This window comes from Hydra vulgaris, chromosome 09, assembly GCF_038396675.1.
Source record: "Hydra vulgaris chromosome 09, alternate assembly HydraT2T_AEP".
Lineage (NCBI taxonomy): Eukaryota > Metazoa > Cnidaria > Hydrozoa > Anthoathecata > Hydridae > Hydra > Hydra vulgaris.
The window spans coordinates 40,821,920-40,841,958 of NC_088928.1; the positions used below are offsets into that span (position 1 = coordinate 40,821,920).

Genomic DNA, 20,039 nt, shown 5'->3' on the forward strand with positions numbered 1-20,039 from the left:
TTGTGCTAGAGCTAGCATATCTACTTAAATTCATCCTCATGTTACTCGTCATTCAATTAAGTATGATCCTTTTTCTGTGACTGTTCCTAAATGGTCCAAAAATTTCTTATTTATCTAGTTTTTTTTCCTCGAACATCAATTCTTTGGAATTCACTCCCTTCATCTTGTTTTCCTGATTCATATAATTTGCCATCTTTCAAGTTGTCTCTTAATTATTATCTTGCTTTATTACCTTTATCTTTTCTATTCCAGTAAGTTCCAACTCAATTATTGGTTGCTTGCAGCCTTATTGAAAATGAAGATGTTTTTTAAAAAAAAAAAAAAAAAAAAAAACCAAGATACATCTGAAGAAAAAATTTGCAACTGTGTCAACAATCCATCTGCCCCATGAAAATTAAATATTTAAATTACTTTTATATATATATGAGATAGTGCATACATTGCAAAGAAATTAAAAACTTTTTTGTATGTTCTCTATTGATATTTAAAAAGAAACTTTTTTAACACACCCGCTTTTTGAGACCAAAGCACCAAAGAATATTTACTACTAAACACACACAATATAAACTAATGGTTTCTTATGATTTAAGCCTAAAATAATTATGTTAATTACTTTGTACTTAGGTTTGCTTTTTTAAATTGAATACCTTTCTTTCTCTTTTTTCAGAAGGTAAAAACACTTTAATTTGTTCATTGCTTGTAATCTGAGAATGAAGGGGTATAATTTTTAATCTTGAACGAGCTTCAATATCTGCAAGATGCAGATGCATTTGCTTTATTTCTGGCAATCCTAAAAAGGTAAGGTAAAACAAAATTGTTTTAAAAAAAAATCAAATAAATTACAATAATAATAACAACAACAACCTACATAATAATAACTAATAATAAAAATCAATGTGGTAATGTGATAACAGACTAGTAGTAGAAAACTAAACTCACAGTCACAAACTCAACCTGTAATTTAAACTAATTCATTACCTAAAACATAAGTCTTTCCACCAATTAAAATATGTAAAAGGAAATAAAAAAACTTTTTTCCTATAAAAAACGGAGAAGTGTTTTTGTTTCAGAGAATGTTAATGTTTCATCAAATAATGTTTCACATGACAAGTCAATTGCAGTTGCTAAAGACATTTTTAAGCATTAACTCAACATATTAAACCAAAGAGTCATTTCAACACAAAGCCATTATTTACAAAAAGACAGTTACAACTGTGGTGTTTATGTATGCTACTATGCATTACAGTTGTGTGAAAGTAAAATTCATAATGCATGTTAGTGACATCCAGCTGTTATAGACGTTTGTAAATACATAAAAAAGCATTTTTATCATATAGATATATTTTATAAAAACATTACTTAGGATAAGTAACATTTTCACTACAACAACATTAAAACTAGGTCAACAAAAGATTGCTGATCTTAGACACTGTCAGGTCATAAGTTAGGTCGACATTGCCAAATGCAGCCCCCAAATCCAAGGGCTGATAATTACAATAGTTATATATATAAACACAGAAAGATAATAAAAAACATTGGTGTAGTAATCCCATTAGAATTATGTAGTGAACTATAGATGAAATTACATCCTCAGGACCACAATGCATTTACTAATGATTTTTCAGAGAGCCTAATAAAGAGTGACAAGTACCACTTGTCAGAGATGTGTCCTTGTAACTGTTAATCATTGTCTTTAATATTTTTCATTTGAAAGTGAAATTTAAATAATAAGTGAAAAGAGTCTTACAAGTTTTTTATTAGTTTTTTATTTAATCTAAAAAATTATGCATAAAATCATTTTTAAAATGGATTCTGGAATTAAAATAATTATTTAGGAAAGTTTATTTGATATCAAAAAAAGACATTCTAATGTAAAATTGATTATTAAAAATGCATGCTTCTCATAACTCTAGAGTCTTTTGCAGAAGATCAAGAGAAAAGCTTCTCATTGTGTGCATTGAAGAGTTATTCTCTGCCTCTAAATTTCTAAATTCTAAGAGAGACTTTCAAGAAACCAATCACTATCCAATCCAACTTTAAGAATATAGTTTGATCCTATGACCTTTATTTTAATTTCAGTTCTCAATAACTCTTAGTGCATTCAAGTCTTTGCAATACATCTAAAGCCTTTTTAACTGTGAAGTATTGATTGCTTTTGTTTGTATCATAAAATCATTTTTATGCACAAAAATTTTTTGTGCATGTAAAAAGTCAACTCATACATACATACAGACTTTTTGCAATCATCATGATATTTTGTTTTATTTGGCATTTTGAGAGAATAAAGTTAATATAACACTTAAAGCTTAAATTTGTACTGTTGCCATATTTTATTTTATTTTTTTAATTGAAACTAAATGCAACACAAAACAAAACTAAGTTTTGTTTGTTTGTTCTCAAGTTACTTGAGAACTATCAACAACAAATATAAAATCTGCAACACAGTAAATAAGCTTACAGAAAGAAAGCTTACAAAAAAAAAGTACTTATTAATATTAGTACAATATCAAATATGCCATTGATGTATTTAACTTAGAATTGTGTTCTAAACAAAAGTTATTAAAAAAAAACCTCCCATAAAACAACTACAAAAGAGTTGAAATTCTAATTTAAAACCAATGTTGCCAAGTCTACAGCATATTAAAAATTATTTCATAAAAATATTTAATTTAAGATAATTCTGAACATTGGTAGAGCATCCCCTGATAAAAATTAGTTACAAAATGCAAAATATAACCAAAACATTTTCAGGACAAAACGGCATGTTTTATTTTTACATCAAAATATGTCTTTTTTATATCATAAAATTTTTTATAACAAATTATTTTTACAGTATTAAATTGATTTTAATTAAAAAAAAAATTAAGACAAGTAATGAAAATATGTTATTAAAATATAGTTTAAAAAAATTGAAAGTAGAAATTTAATAAAGCAATGAAAACAAAGCTATATGTTATAAAAATGTTTATTTCATAGAAAATGTCTTAGCTATTAAAATAATGATTTAATGTAAATTTTTTCTTTAAATTATTTTTTAATGAATCAAAATGGGTAAACCTATGCTTAGCCAAGTCACCATGCTTAGCTAAGTCACCAAGCTTAAGCCAAGTCAGCCAAGTTAGCAAGCCAGAATGCGCAAACAGCAAACACAACTGATGTTTAGAAAAAGAACATTTGAAGATGAATTGATGAGTGCGCTTTTCAGATAAATCAATTATGTCAACATCTTTATAAAACATGTATACGGAATAAATGTAAAAGAATAAAAATGCCATTTTTTACTTGACTTATGTCTTGTTTCTGATCCTAGTCAGTGCTCAGTTTCTCCACATTCACCCTTAGGTGCTTCTGATTACCGTTTGATCTCTCTAAAACTATTATCTCATTCTTCTTCATCATCAGAATCATCCTATCATCATACCTCTTACAATTACCTTTAAGCTAACTAGGACTCTTTTTGTGGTTTTCTTTGTGATGGGCCTTGGTTAGAAATCTTTTGACTTCCTTTTGAAAAATGTGCTTCTTACATAACTTCTTGGATTCAGGCTGGCATGGAATCTTTTATTCCCTATCAACGATTCCAAGTCAAGCCTCACCATGGTTTTCCTCACATTTATCAGCAAAACAATTCACCAGAAAACAAAAGTCTGTTTACTATTGCTAGAAACCATTTTAAAAAGGTTTTGTCTAATGCCAAAGCCCGTTGTTCTCAGTCCATGAAATCTCGTATACCATTTTAAACAATTAATCTCTTGTGACTTCTGGAGAATCTTTAACAGTATCAATAATAAGGGAAAATCTGTTATTCCACCTCTCTTATATGATTCAGATTTTGTCACCTTACCTGAAGACAAAGCTGAATTGTTTGCTAAGAACTTTTCATCAATTTCATATCTTGATTCCAATAGTTGCGTTCTACCTGATATAGTTGACAAACAGGTTGATCCAATGCTTGACATTCGTGTCACTCCAGCTTCTGTATCTAAAGTGATTTCCTGCTTAGACTCTTCTACAGCTTGTGGTCCGAACAACATACCTGTTATAGTCTTGCAGAAGTGTTCTCCGGAGCTGTCATCTATACTTTAAAAACTATTAAACAAGTGCTAATCAGAGACTTGATTTCCAGCCTGGTGGAAAGTGGCATCTGTTATCCCTACTTTCAAAAATTCTGGAGAGCGATCTGACTTGTCAAACTACCATACCATTAGTCTACTTCCTATCGTAACTAAGATTTTTAAGTCTTTAATTAAGAAAACACTTAATCTCTCATCTTGAATCTAATAACTTACTTTCTGATCATCAATATGGATTTCAATCTTCTTATTCTACAGCTGATTTGCTAACAGTAATAACCGATAGGTTTTATCGTGCATTAGATAGAGGTGGAGAGGTTAAGAGGTTATTCTTGACATTTCTGAAGCTTTTGATAAAGTTTGGCCTACTGGTCTTCTCCATAAGTATTCTTCTTATGGTGTATCAGGTAACATCTTTAAGACTATTGAATCCTTCCTTACCAATTGTAGTATAAAAGTTGTTCTCGATGGACAACACTCTTCTTCATATCCTGTAACTTCAGTGATTCCTCAAGGCTCTACCCTTGGCCCTTTACTCTTTTTAATTTACATTAACAATCTTTCAAATATTCTCACATTTTAAGTGGCATTGTTCGCTGATAATACTACCAATTATTCTTGATAAGAACGCCAACACTCTCTGATTGCTTGGAGGGGGCATTTGAGCTTGAAAAGGATCTAACTTCTGCTACAGCATGGGGCTCACAGTGGCTGGCAAATTTAAATTCAGATGAAACGCAATTTTTTTCAGCCAATCATTATTGCAATCGTTATAATTTAGATCTTCCTTTATTTATGAATGGTAATGTACATGATAAGTTATCTACCTTTCATCTTCTAGGATTAACTAACTTTTGATATTTCTTGGAAACTATATATCTAATCCATTGCAAAATTAGCATCTGCTAACGTTGCATCTCTTTATTGTGCTTGACACTTTCTTACTTAAGACTAGAGTCTTAAGTAAGAAAGTGTCAAGCACAATAAAGAGATGCAACGTTAGCAGATGCTAATTTTGCAAAGGATCTTTATTCCTATAAATCTCAAATCTGTCCTTGTATAGAATACTGTTCTTCCAATGGTCCCCTTTCTCTTTTAGACAAGATGCAGAAATGCATTGTAAACATAGTTGGACCTGCTCTTGCAGCCAGCCTCCAACCATTATTACATTGTCATAATGTTGCTTCTCTTTCTCTTTTTTACAAATACTATAATGGACACTACTCTAAAGAGCTAGCATCTCTTGTGCCATCTACTAAAATTCATTCTCGTGTTACTCGCCATTCAATCAAGTCTCATCCTTTTTCTGTGACTGTTCTTAAGTGCTCCAAAAACTCTTATTCCTCTAGTTTTTTTCCTCGAACATCAGTTCTTTGGAATTCGCTTCCTTCACCTTGTTTCCTGATTCGTCGTCTGTCAATTGTTATCTTGCTCTATAAACTTCATCTTTTCTCTCCCAGTAACTTGCAACTCTAATAGTGGTTGCTTGCAGCCTTGTCGGAAGCAAAGATGTTAAAAAACAAAAAAATGTTTGTTAGTGGTTATATATATTTTTTAACTATTCATATTTTTTTTACAAACACAATTTTTTAGTTTTTCAAAGAAGAAATTTTTTCTGGTTATCAAAAATGTTTTAGTTTCCTTATTTAGCTTAAAATTAGTTTCAAAAATGACAAAAGAAAATGAATGTTAGAAAAAATTATCCATATTCGAAAAATCCCAATAGAAATTACAATTTGTTAGAAAAAGAGTTGCAAATACACACATGCACCTTGTTCAGATAGATCCATATATCCTGTTCATAGTTTTTATTAAACAAAATCTAGCAAATGCAGATTTTGTGAAAGATTCATCCCATTAAATATTTTTATAGAACATCACAGTAATTATGGAAACAACCTAAAATAAGCTTTTTTACCAAAAAAGTAATTCTGAAAATAACTTTTACATATAAAATTTTTATTCAAAAATAACATTACCTGGAAGAAAAACAAGAACTGTTCCACGAGTTTCTGAGAACATACCAACTTTATAGTCATCACCTATTTCGTCAACATCAAGAGCCATTATAAGTTCACGGCAAAACTGATAACACTTTTCACTTATTTCTGGTTCATACAAACTTTGTTGTGGTGGCTAAAAAATCCATTATGTATACTATAGCATTAATATTCAATATAGTAAATAAAGTTTAATTAAAAGTTTATCATTAAACAAATTAAGTATTAATTATTTTATTAATTATTTTAAACAATAATTAATATTAATAAAAATTGAACTTACAGCAGCCAATGTGGCTATATCATTGAAGTAGTACTCAGACACTTCATACATTTTTCCCTCGACATTCAGAACAGGGGCTGGTTCTTGTTTCCCATTTATCAGCACAGAAAAATAGTTTGCAAATAAAGTAGAATCTACAGTTGCTGACATAAGAACAACCTAAAAGAATAAAATCTATGATAAAATTAAATATAGATGTATGAGTTTGAAAAAATATATATATATCCTGCTGCCAAAATTTTCTAGACAAGAAAAATACTTATAATATTTTAGTACAAAGGTATTAATGTTTTAATTTTTAATTTTTTTTTTACTTATGGTTATAATTATTTAGTATAGAAAATATTTTGACATTAAATAGAGATAAATAAGTAAAAGAAAAATACATTATCGCTTTCTTTTTGTCAGCCCTTTAATTTTAAAAACTTTTTGTAATTATTGGCAATCAATCAATTAATTTTTAAATGACTTCTGCAGAAACTGCACCCATGACTTCTTTAAGATATTCTATAACTGATTTTTTAACGGACATATTTTTCGAATATTTCTACCATGTTCTTCCCATGGTAACCATGGTAACTCAATTGGGTGTAAATCATGAGATTTAGCTAACTAACCAATATTTTTAAAAATTTCTTTAGCATCTTGTTCTTGAAGATAGTTGCAACATAATCTAGACTTATGTTTAGAATCATCTTGCATGAACACAATTCCATGACTAAAAAATTGTAAACTAGATAGAATAACATTTTCTTTTAAAGTTTTTTAATAATGTTCTTTTCTCTGTCAATTTTCACAAGGTAACCAGTGGCAGTTGAAGGAAAACATTCCCCCATCATCATGTTTCCATGTTTGACTGTTGGAACTACACACTGTGGATCCATCTCTTCTTTTGCTGTTCTTCTCAGTCATGTCTTTGGTTACCAAAAACTTCAAATTTGGAACCATTTGCCCAAACTACATTTTTATAATCTTCATTTTTCTTTGTATTTTTGGGCCCTCTTTAATTTCGTTTGCTTGTCTAAGCAGAGGTTTCTTAACAGCAACTCCAAAAAAAAACCTTGCTTCTTTGAGATGCTATTTTTTTTGTATTTACAGATGTTGCCTATGAATGACTTTCATTAAACTAAGCAATAATTTCTGGGGCAGAAAAAAAAGTCTTCTTTTACGTTTACTTATTAATACAATTGTTTTATCTTTACTTGATGTTGTGGATATCAATCTTCCTGTTTTTTTTATATCTGCAAAATTACCAGTTTCTTTCCAACGTTTGACAGTATCTTAAACAATACTTTTTGAAACTTTTTTGAAATATCACAAATATTGAAACCTTCTTTGTGAAGGGTCATTATTTCAAAACGCTTTACAATAATTAAATCTGATTTTTACCTATTTTTTTAATAGCTTGTTGAAATTTATTTGAAACACATTTTGAACCCAATTCTAATGTTCATTATATCAAGTTATAACTGACATATAACTGAATATAGGTTCAAGTCAATATTTAGATCATTTCTAAAGTGATGCATTTGTTAAAAGCAATGTTAATAAACAAAAACATCAATTATGTTTAACTAGCGAAGATAAAGCAGCATTATGAACCCAATGTATAAACTTTATTTACTATATTGACAACCTTGCCACCCTATCATATATATTTAACAACTTTTTTTCATATATATTTTTTGTCGAAATATTGTAAAACAAGCTAACCAGACCTGTAAAAATACTAGTCTTAATAAGCCTATTCCACACTGATTTTTTCTATACTTTTTCCTTATATATATATACTAGCTGTCCAGGCTCATAAATAGGGGTCTTTACTAAACCGACCATTTTTAAACTTACCTATTCCACACTGATCATTTCTATACTTATTCCTTATTTACTTGTTTCTCCGCGCAGCGGCCTTGTGCGTCAAGGTTCGTGTTTCGGAGTTATAGAGCTGAGAGAGGGTTATAACCATTATAAGTCAAATAATTCATTCTGAAAAATTTATGCTCTAAGCATAATAAATTTTTAAATTTTTTTATTCTTGCCATATATATTTATAGCAAAGAAGACTTCTTATAGTTAAAATTAAATTTTAAAGTTTTCTCATATTATACATATATTATACACAATCATTCCATATACCGCCTGTAAACTCAACTAAAGACATACACACTTATAGACATTTGTAAGTAATACTAAACAAATGGCGGAACTAAGAAGATGACATAATTTTAGCAAACAGAAATTATAAATAGAGTGGAGAGTCATGGCAAATCTTAAGTCAAAGTTTCAAATTTTCCACTTGGATGAGACAATATGTTTCGTGTTTTCAATCTTGTCAATTTTTTAAATACAATAAAATAAATACAAAAATTCAAAACATTCAAAAACGTTTAAGCGAAAAAGATTTTAATAATAATTATAAAAGTTTTCTTATTACACACGATCCTGTATAACTTTAATAGCTCAGTGGTTTAATGCCCTGTCATCAATGTCAATTTGCAAGGGATCAAACTCACTCCTTAACACAGTACATTTTTAATTTTTTCAATCTGGCCATATATATTTATAGCAAAAAAACAAATATAGCAAAAAAGACTTTGAATTGTTAAAATAAAATTTTAAAATTTTTGCTAGTTTCAGGCTATTTTTTTATTTTATTTTATTTTTTTTTTGCCTACAAAGCAGCACCTTCTGAAGTTAGTTATTAAATTTTTTATTTATTATGTTTCGAACCATGATTTTTTTTCAGACCATCCGCATCAACTAATTACATACGTCCACAGCTTATTACTACATATTACATTAATAATATAAGTATTTCTACCATGACACATGCACAACAAATTTCTCCTGGTGTTTTGATGTTTTTAGAAATTTTAAGCTTTTTATAATATAAGATCGAAGGATTTTTTTAAAATTAGGTGTAAAAATAAATAGACAGTATTCAAGGTAAACTGGCAAAACTTAAGTAAAATAAAAACACAAAGAATCAATTTGTTTTGAAATAAACTGATTCTTTTATGTAAATACATAAACAGAATTATCTTTTAAATTGTTCAAAAAAAGTTTCTACTTATTGCAATAATAAACTTGATTCAACTTCAGAATCTTGAGCACACCATTTTTTTATATTCCTGGACAATGTTTTCAATCTTAACTTTTACAGCTGCTTTATTGGAACGAAGTTGCTTATTATCTTCTATTGCTAATACTCCATACGTTCTTCTCCAGAAATTTATGCACCTTTTAGGTACAACATTCTAGTGCACCAGATTGTTGGAAGATAAAATGATGTCTATTTACTATTTGACCCTAAACCCTTAAGAAAATTTTTTGCCTTTACAGGCCTTGTTTTAAATAACAAATGTTTAACGCATTAGCTTAATGTGAATTTGACGTCATAAAACACTCTTTATCTTTTTTATTTTTTAAAGACATTTTTTAAATAACAATATTTTTAAAAACTTTTTTAAATTTCTGCAATAATAATAATTACCGCAAAACGAGTTAAATATTGTTTAACTCGTTTTTTATTAATACTATTACAACATGTTTATTGCTTTCATTTTTTTTTTATATTAAATAATTAAATTTAATATTACATTTAAAAAAAAATTTTATATAAAAAATTGTTTCTCTCAACATTTGTATGACTGAATTGAAATATGTTAAATTTTCTTAAAATGATTACTTCTTAAATGATCATTTTAAAAAATTTGCAACTAAAAAAGATCAATGCATTTTTGATAATACAAAAATTATGAAAAATCAAATAATAATTACAAGGTTGATACTTTATTTGTGAGTCCATATCAATTCACACAGGACATCGCATCTCACATCATGAAATATGACTATTTTACACCCAACTTTAAATCCAAAAGAATTTATTGCAAACCATTCAACTCCTTTACTTGAGAAATTAAGTTATGAAAAAAAAAACATTATAATAGGTCTATGAATTAATTCATGGGCTTTTTAATTGAAAATTGAAGGTTTATTTATTGATAAACTCCTTGTTATAAATTGAAGGTTTATTTATTGATTAACTCCTTGCTATTGTTCAACTCCTAACGATTTTGCAAGGTCCTCTTGCGTTTGACAAGAATCCTGATCGAGCAATGCTGCCAATTCTGCATCTTCAAATTTTTTTGGCTGTCCTGGTCGCTCTTGGTCTTCCAAACAAAAATCACCACTTTTAAACCGTGCAAACCACTTCTGACACGTTCGCTCAGCTAGAGCATGGTCACCATAAACTTCAACCAAAATACGATGACTTTCGGTAGCACTTTTCTTCATGTTAAAGTAATGAAGAAGAATCCCCCGTAAAAACACTTTATCAGGAACAAAAATCAACATTATCAGTTAAATTAAAAATAGTGTTGTTTATGCTTAAATCAAATGGTTTATAATGAAAATGATGCGCAATAACAGTGATCTTCACACGCATGCGTGGCTAAACGAAACGCTGAGACAATAAGCTAGTTTCGTAATCCCTTGTCAAACCGCACGAATTAATTCCTAGACCAAATATTAATGGGTGATTTTAACATGGACTTAATTAATTATAGAGAATCTCCTGTTGTTTCTAATTATCTCCAAACACTATGCTCTTGCTCGCTTCTCCCAACCATAATTCTTCCAACACGTATAACTTTAAAAGCCAAGACTTTCCTTGATAATAGTTTCATAAACTCCTATTCTCCTGAAACAACTTCTGGCAATCTAACAATTTCTATTTCAGACCACATGGCCCAATCTTCTGTATTCCTGGTATTAACCAAAAAAAATATATCAATAAAATTCTTTATAAGATGCTTCAAAAACTTTTATACTGACACCTTTATACAAGATATATCTAGTATGAACTGGGAGTTACAAATAAAAGACGAGGATATCAATAAATAAATGATAAGTTTTTTAAATACATTTGAAAAAGTTCTAGACAGACATGCTCCCTACAATGTTTTAACAAAAAAAAAAAATTAAAATTAAATCTAAACCATGGATAACCGCTGGTATTCTTAAATCCATCTCAACCAAAAAAGTCATTTAGAAAAAATTTGTTAAATTAAACAATATCAATACAAGAAACCTACTCTTTGATAAATTTAAGTTAAATAAGCAACTTACTTAAACAATCCCAAAAAATGTATTATATTTCCTTTTTCAACAACAACCTTTTTTTTTTTTTTTTGCTATTCACCTCCTCAAGACCAAGAAGGCCACTACAGATGAGGAGGCTACTTAATAGTGGTTATAACCCTCTCTCAACTCTATAACTCCGAAACACGAACCTCGACGAACAAGGCCGCTGCGCGGAGAAACAAGTTGACCTAAACAGCATTAAGAGAACTTGGAAAGGAATATAAGAAATAATCAGACCTAATATATACAATAACTTTTTCAACCTCAAAATAAATGATAAAGTCATTTCTGATCCAACCACAATTGCTAATATTTTTAACAATTACTTTGCTACAATCCAAGAGAGTTTAATAAACAAAAAAATTATCCCTAAATATGATTTTAGAGACTTTCTAAAAAATCCTAATGAAAGTTTTTTTTTCTTTGAGCCTGTGACTGAAGTTGAGGTGTCGAGTCTCATAATGAACCTTCAAAACAAAAAGTCTGGGCCCAATTAGCCTTCCCACATTTATTCTTAAGCTTATTTCAAACATAATCTCAAAGCCATTATCCATAATGATGAATAACTCATTTAGAAATGGAATTTTCCTAGATCTCCTTAAGATTGTTAAAGTGAAACCAATACATAAAAGAGGTTCTCTACTGGATTACTCTAATTATCGTCCAAATTCTTTTCTCTCAAATATATGCAAACTATTTGAGAAAGCTATACACAATAGACTCTACAATTTTCTGGAGAAATTTAAGTGTCATTATAAAAATCAGTATGGATTTAGAAACAATTATTCAACAATTCATGTACTAATTGGTATAACTGAAAAAACTAGAACAGCTTTGGACAACAAATTGTTTGCATGTGGTATTTTTGTTGATCTCCAGAAAGTCTTTGATGCAGTTGATCATTCCATTCTAATCAGAAAATTGGAGTACTATGGTATCAGAGACACAACATTCAAATGGTTTTCTTCTTATCTTCAAAATAGAACACAATTTGTTTTTATTAATGGGATGGAATCTGAATTAATAAAATTAACAAATAGTGTCCCACAAGGCTCTGTATTAGTACCATTGCTTTTCCTTCTCTTTATTAATGATCTTAATAGCTCTCTGAAGTTTTTCACTGATTACCACTTTGCTGATGACACGAATCTGTTAATAAACAAATCACTTAAAAAGATAAAAGTATTAACCATGAATTTATTGGATAGAAGCCACTGGAGCGAATCTACTCCAGTGGCTTCTATCCAATAAATTATCACTTAATTCCAAAAAAACAAAATTATTATCTTTAAATCAAGTCAAACAAAAAACAACAACTTGAATTTCAGATTAAGTAGTCGAAAAATAGATCCTGTGAATTTTATTAAGTACCTTGGTATCAAATTTGATTCCAATTTAAGTTTTGCATCCCATCTTCAAGACTTAGCACTGAAACTAAGCAGGTCCAATGGTATGTTGGCCAAAATTCAACATTATCTTAATTTTGAAATGCTCCTTAACATATATCATGCTGTTTTTGAGTCTCATCTTAGATATGTTTGTCAGATATGGGGACAAACCCAATATCTAACATTTAAAAAATTATTTCACCTCCAAAATAAAGCCCTAAAAATAATATATTTTCAGCATTTTAACTCTGACCCTAATATCCTCTACTACATATTAAAGATACTTAAATTAAAAGATCTTATTCAACACTCCAACTGTTTGTTTGAAAACATCAACATAAAACTTTACCTGCTCAATTTACTAATTATTTTATAAAAAAAATACTTGTTACCAAATTCAATCAGCTAAAAGCTTCAAATTATCTATACCTAAACATAGAACTGTTTATTATGGCCATGAATCTATTAAATATCAGTGCATATGCACATGGAATAGTCTCCCTCACAGTTAAAATCTCTTTCTACATTTTCCAAATTCAAAAACAATCTATTTAATTTTTTATTAAACGAATACTCTTCCTAATTTCTATGCTACTCGACTGCTAACTATCTACTATCCATCTTAACTTTATTCGCTTCAATGCTGGTTTATAACTACTAATACTTGCTCTTTCTTTTTCTCAAATTAATATTATTTTTTATATCACTATTTCAATCACTTTTTCAAACTCTCAGTATTATAAATATTGCTACTTTTGTTATTGTTATTGTTATTATCATTATTGTTATTATTATTATTAATAAAGTTGTTATTTTTATCGTTAGTATTATTATTATTATTTTGATTATAATTACCAATAACTGGAGTTTTTATTATTATTTCCTATTATTGTTACTGATACTTTTATTACTATATTATATATAATGTTGCTACTGTATATTAATATAACCTACTTTTCTTTTATTGCTGTATTTTAATTAGGTATATAAAAGTCTTATATGTTAGATAGATGTATAAAAGTAAATTAAATTTTGTTCTAAATATATATATAAATATTAAATAAGTATATTTTGTTTTAGATATATCAAACTTCTTACTTTATTATTATTACCTAAAGTTTTCTGTTTAAGTATTGTACTTAAACAGAAAACTGTAGGTAATAATAATAAAGTAAGAAGTTTGATATATCTAAAACAAAATATACTTATTTAATATTTATATATATATTTATTTTGTCTACATTTTTTTTAGTTTTTCATTGTGGTGTTTACTTAAAACTGGTACTTGTACTATATGTAATTATTGAAATGTAAAATCTATTTCAGAATACATTCGATTTTATTTTACTTTTGTAGATATTGGCACTTATTGTCCCCTTAGAATCATGACAGCCAGTCTCTACTTGTACCTTCAGAACCACATCATTTATTTATAGGTTCCAAGTCATATAACTTTAAAAATATTTGAACTATTTGCTTAGTAAATTGTATCTGCCTATTTTAGGATGAGAAATCCAATTAAGTAATAAGAAATGTAAACAATTTAAATAACATTATGTCATTTTTTATATATCTGATTTTTTTGCTTAAGTAACCCACGTGGGTTGCTTAAGCAAATAAGCCTTAATGATATTTAAAAAATAATTTCACACATCAATCAACATTTAATTAACTTTTTTAAAACATAAAAACTTTCATATGCAAATATACATACAGATGTTTTAGCGCCAAATTAACTTATACATCAAATATGTTGAAATGAGATTATAAAATAAAAGCTATAAGATAAAAGCAAGGTTCAAAATTTTCAACAAAAGATGACACTAAACAAAGTGACTGAACAACCTCGTGAAAATACTGAAGCTGCAAGCTGTAGCATTGAAGAGAACCAGAATACCAGATTCTGGGGCACAGAAAATCCACACCAAGTTCATGTGAGTCCGTTGCATCCGGTTAAAGTCACATGGTGTGGAGTAACATTAGATAGGGTTATTGGGCCCTTCTTCTTTGAAGATGCAAATGAAAATGCTGTGGCTGTAACTGCTGAGAGATATCAAGACATGCTAGCAAATTTTGTTCAACCTCAGTTAGCAAACATGGCAGGGTATTGGTGGCAACAAGATGGAGCAACTGCACATACCGCTAGAGCCACAATGCAGTTGTTAATTGGAATGTTTCAGGATTGGATAATCTCTCATAATTCCAATTTTGAATGGCCTACACGTTCTCCTGATTTAACAGCACCAGACTTTTGGCTTTGGGGAAATCTTAAAGACAAAGTGTATGCAAATAAGCCCCAAATTAAGAAAGAAAGAGCTTGACTTTCTGAAGCCGAGAATGGAGGTTATTTAAGAGACATTATCTTTCTTAAGTCAGAACTAACTTACAGACTCTAAACTTTGTAATAAAAAAAGAATTAATTAAATACAGTCATTTAAGAAAAAGTTATTTAATTTCTAAAATGTAAAGTTACTTATGGGCCACCTTGTACATTTATTAATAATTAAGTTACTCTAAGATAAAAAATAACAAAATAAAATACTCAAATACATATGTTTAGATCTAGTTACAGGTGCATTAATGTTATAAATTTTATGTTAGTAATCAAAACCCAACATAGCCAATCTAGTATAGAAGGCCAGAAAAGTTTGGACAAATAAAAAAAAAAAAAATATTTCAGTATAATTTACTATCTGGTTATTAATGGACCTTCGTAGACTTGCAATTGTGGTTAACCAACTTAACACTGTCTGTACTGTCTTTACTTCAGCTCAAATTTCCTAAGTTTTAAAGAAACATACAGTTCTTTAGGGATATAGAAAATCAAGAACTTATGCACGTACTGATATCAATACTTTTGAATTCTTTTCTGCCAAGCATTTGCCGAGTAAATTCATTGTCATTTCATAAAATATTGACTCTGTCTTTTGTTCTCTGAACTGTTATTATTTTAATTAGTGTTGTGACCAAAACTAAAAATTGTAACTAACTTAACTAAAAAAACCATAACTAAAATTAGTTGACTAACTTTTTAGTCTAACTAAAATTAGCCAATAAATTTTTAGCCTAACTAAAAATAATCAACTAACTTTTTAGTCTAACTAAAATTAGCCGACTAAATTTTTAGTCTAATTATAATTAGTTGGGTAACTTTTTAGTGTAAGTTGCAAAATATAGAGAGGCAATTTTATAATAACTATTATTATTATTATAAAAAAATAGTTATTATTAATACTCCAATTCATGTCTTCACTTGTCATTAAGCAGTAATATTTTGATGAACAAAAAAAAAAGGTGAACCAAAATTAAAGCCTTTTTGTTAAAGATATTAAAAAAGAAAACTAAATTTATTTTAAGAACAAAAAACCGAAAAACAATAATTTTTATTTTTCAATCAAAAAAACAGAATCGAAAGTTATTATGGAACGAAAAATAATTTCGTTTTAATTTAAAAAAAATTGAATTATTAGATATATAATTATTATAATATAAATCATTCATGTAAAATTCGCATATATTATTCGTACTGAATAAAAACTAAATAAAAATTATTATTGAACAAAAATATTAATCATCTTAATTTGAAATTAATTGGAAGTATATATATTTTCTAAACTTAAATGTCACCATCATTAATTTATTATTTTAAATTTCAATGAAAAGCAGTTTAGAATCTTTTAGCGTTTTTTCAATTTATAACAAAAGTGATTTACTAATTACAAAATATTTTAATTGAAACCAATTAAAATATTTTGTAATTGAAATGAAATGTTTTATGCAGAATTTGTTTCCGATTTCCTTTAAAAAACACCTCCAATCATTAATAATGATAAAAAGGTAATGTGTAACTTAATTTAGTTTTACACACATAAAAGCACAGATATTTAATTAAAGCTTTTAATTGCTTTTAACTGAGTTATTCTGCTAATTATTAACAAACCATTATTTAATTTAGTGAAATAAAATTTGGGGCAGTATTAGACAAAAAAAATATTTTTCTTAATTAATTTAATTTATTATAAATATTTCTGCGTTACAATTTATACTAAGTTCAATCAACTTTTTATCCGGTCAAATGGAAAATAAAATTAAAACACAGGAGATTGAAGAAGCAACAAAAACTACATGAATATTACTCAATTGAAAAAGAAAGTCTGAAATGTAATGAATGCAATATGAACAGATCTAAAAAGTACTCAAATAAAACATTAAAGAGTATACTAGATTACCATCTTGAACACGGTCACCAAATAACTATGCCAAAAAAAAGAACTACGGGTGGCATCTCAAAAGAAAATAGCGATAAGATTGATAAAAGTCTTTTAATTTTCATTATTGCCTGTTGCCTTCTGTTTATGTTGGTAGAAAGTAATGCGTACAAAGAATTTGTCTTGTGTTTAAATACAAAATACAAATTGCCATGCCGAAAAAAGTTAAGATCTCTTTTAACTGATTTACATTGAGAAAAAGTTGAATTTTCGAAGCCGAAGTTATTATCAATCAAAGTTTTATCTATTACTACTGACAGATGGATACCCTGTCAAAATTATGGCTACATATCTGCAACTGCACATTTCATTTCTGAAAAAACAAACTTCATCAGTTTTTGTTTGGGCTTTGCACACCTTAATTGCCATCATGACCCAGATAATTTGAAAGAGGCTTTGCTAAAAATATTAGAAAATTTTATCGTTGATAATAAATTAATCAGTGTAGTATCAAACAACGCCAGTAACATAAGCAATTGTCTAAATTCTTTAAAAGTTTGTTTAAACATTCAACCAATAAGATGTATGGAGCATGTATTGCAATTAATAGTTGTAAAAAGATTTAGTTGAAGAAAGCGAAAAAGATAGTTCATCTAAATTCTTTTTCATTGCAAAAACATTACCCAAGTGCTTCAAAATTGTTACACCATTTGATCATTGTTTTCAAGTTAATAGAAGAAAGTCAAATGCAACAAGGTGTCAAAAAAAATCACATTCTTCATTTGATTCAAAATATGAAAACTCGCTAGCACTCCACATTTCTCATGGCAGAACGAATGCTTAAACTTCACTCCTACGTAAAGGAAATCTTTAATTCGAAACAACAATACAAAGCTATGAGAAAAATTTGCTTGATGAAGATGAAATTGTTAACTTAAAAGAAATGGTAAATGCATTAGTAAGCATTAATCAAGTGAGTGTTTTACTATCTGGCGATACATATGCAACATGTTCATTAATTATTCCAAGTATAAATTACCTTGAGAAACTAGATAAGGAAAAAAATGAAACTCCTCCTTTAATTGTGCTAATTACATTGTTAGAATCTTTACAAACTTACAAAGATTCATATGATATATAGAATAACTTGTTTTTATTGTAAGTCACTTTTTTGGATCCAAATTATAAAAGTTTTCAATACTTTGAAAAGTACAAGAGAAAAAAATATTTCAAAAGCGTAAAGGAATTTTTGGCAGATTTTTATCTGGCAAAAAAAGTTTGTGAAATATTTCTAATTAAAAAGCTGACAAGGGAATCAAAAAAATTTAGGTTATCATTTGATGATGAAGAAGATGATTTTGGAAGTGATAGTGAAAAAAATGTAAATTTAGATTTAAAAAAAGATTAGTGCATGAAAAAGCAAACAAAAAAACGGTGCATGAACAAAATGTTTTAGAGTTTTGGCATCAAACTCAACATGTGTTTCCAATACTGTATTGTATTTCAACAATGATTTTATGTACACCTGCTACCAGTGCACCAAGTGAACTCCTTTTTTCTGACACATTAAACAATTTGTATGCAAAACAAACAGGATGACAGCTGAATGTTTTCAAATGTTAATATTTTTGTACTAAAACTTGGAATTTTTTCATTTAGTTTAAAACTAGTGCAGTTTATTCAATTGTAATCCAGAAGTATCTTCTTGTAACAATTGTTTTTAACTTTATTTTATTGCTCTGTGATAAAAATTTTAAAACTTAGTATTTTAACTCTTTTGTTTTGAAAATAATAAGTTTTGCTATAATATTTTGAATGTATATTTTTTTTAATAAATAACATAAGGAAGGAAGCTCTTATAGCTCTTATAAACTTACGATACTTTTCTACTGAAACATATTACAAATTTTTATTTAATTAAACTTAATTTTTTAATTTGTTTATTTTTTAATTTTTCTTACAATTGACTGCTTGCCCAAACCAAAACTCGCAGTCAATTATGTACACTCCCATGGCTGTTTAAACAAGTTCGTTTAAACAAGTTCGTTTAAACAAGTTCGTTTAAACAAGTTCGTTTAAACAAGTTCGTTTAAACAAGTTCATTTAGTCAACTCGATATATTTAAATAATAATTTTACTTAAAATTATTAAAGTAAATATTTTTTAGCCAAAATATTTTCGACAGAACAATTCTTTTTCTAAATTCAAAATTTCTTTTGTATCCAATATCCAATATCCCTATGTCGTCCTCAGACGATAATTTTAAATAATTTAATACAACATAAAAAGGTGATAATAGCACTATCCAGGAATTAAATTCCACCCAAAATTTAAAAATTATAACATTATACCATTAGCCCTAGTGTAAAATAAAAACGCTATCAGAAAACAATGATGAAAGATGCCAGAAATAAAAGCTCAATTGTTTAGCTTCTTTATTTTATGTTAGCTTCAAAAGTCTGAAAGGAGAACAGGAAAGCTATATTATTCCTGCTTTTCAAAATGCTGATATTTTAAAGAACTGTTGCAAAAAACTTAATTTGAAATGAATTCATTCAGAGGATTATTATTGCAAGTCATTCTTGTAGATTAATTTTTACTTTTCATATAATGCATAATGTAAGGTAAATTTTTGTAAGTGTAATATCCGGAAGAACAAATTGAAATCTAGCTAAAAAAGATGCGAAGTCTTCTAATACCATAAACAAACAAACTTTTCAAAAAACAACAAATATATTCTCACAATAGCTAAATAAAGTTATGTGCTTTTGTTAACATTGTAGATGCCATTTTAATTGCACACTACTTATAAAGAGTGGCAACAACCACAAAACCAGCTGTCTTTGAGATAGCGACAAATAAAACAATTAAATTTAGTTTAATGCGTTACTATGATAATTTGACTGGGCCATTAAAATCATTATTAGGACAATACCAAAATA

At 28.0% G+C, this 20,039-nt stretch overlaps 1 protein-coding gene across 1 annotated transcript in view; it reads right to left on the reverse strand.

The window, feature by feature from the left end:
- The window catches only part of LOC100208448 (ATP-dependent RNA helicase TDRD9), a 101,022-nt gene that overhangs the window by 56,212 nt on the left and 24,771 nt on the right, over nucleotides 1-20,039 (reverse strand). The window contains exons 5-7 of the mRNA XM_065805710.1: nucleotides 6,357-6,515; nucleotides 6,053-6,209; nucleotides 648-790 (exon numbers count right to left, since the gene is read on the reverse strand). Coding sequence (XP_065661782.1) covers nucleotides 648-790; nucleotides 6,053-6,209; nucleotides 6,357-6,515 — 459 coding nt within the window. The remainder of the gene's footprint in view (nucleotides 1-647; nucleotides 791-6,052; nucleotides 6,210-6,356; nucleotides 6,516-20,039) is intronic.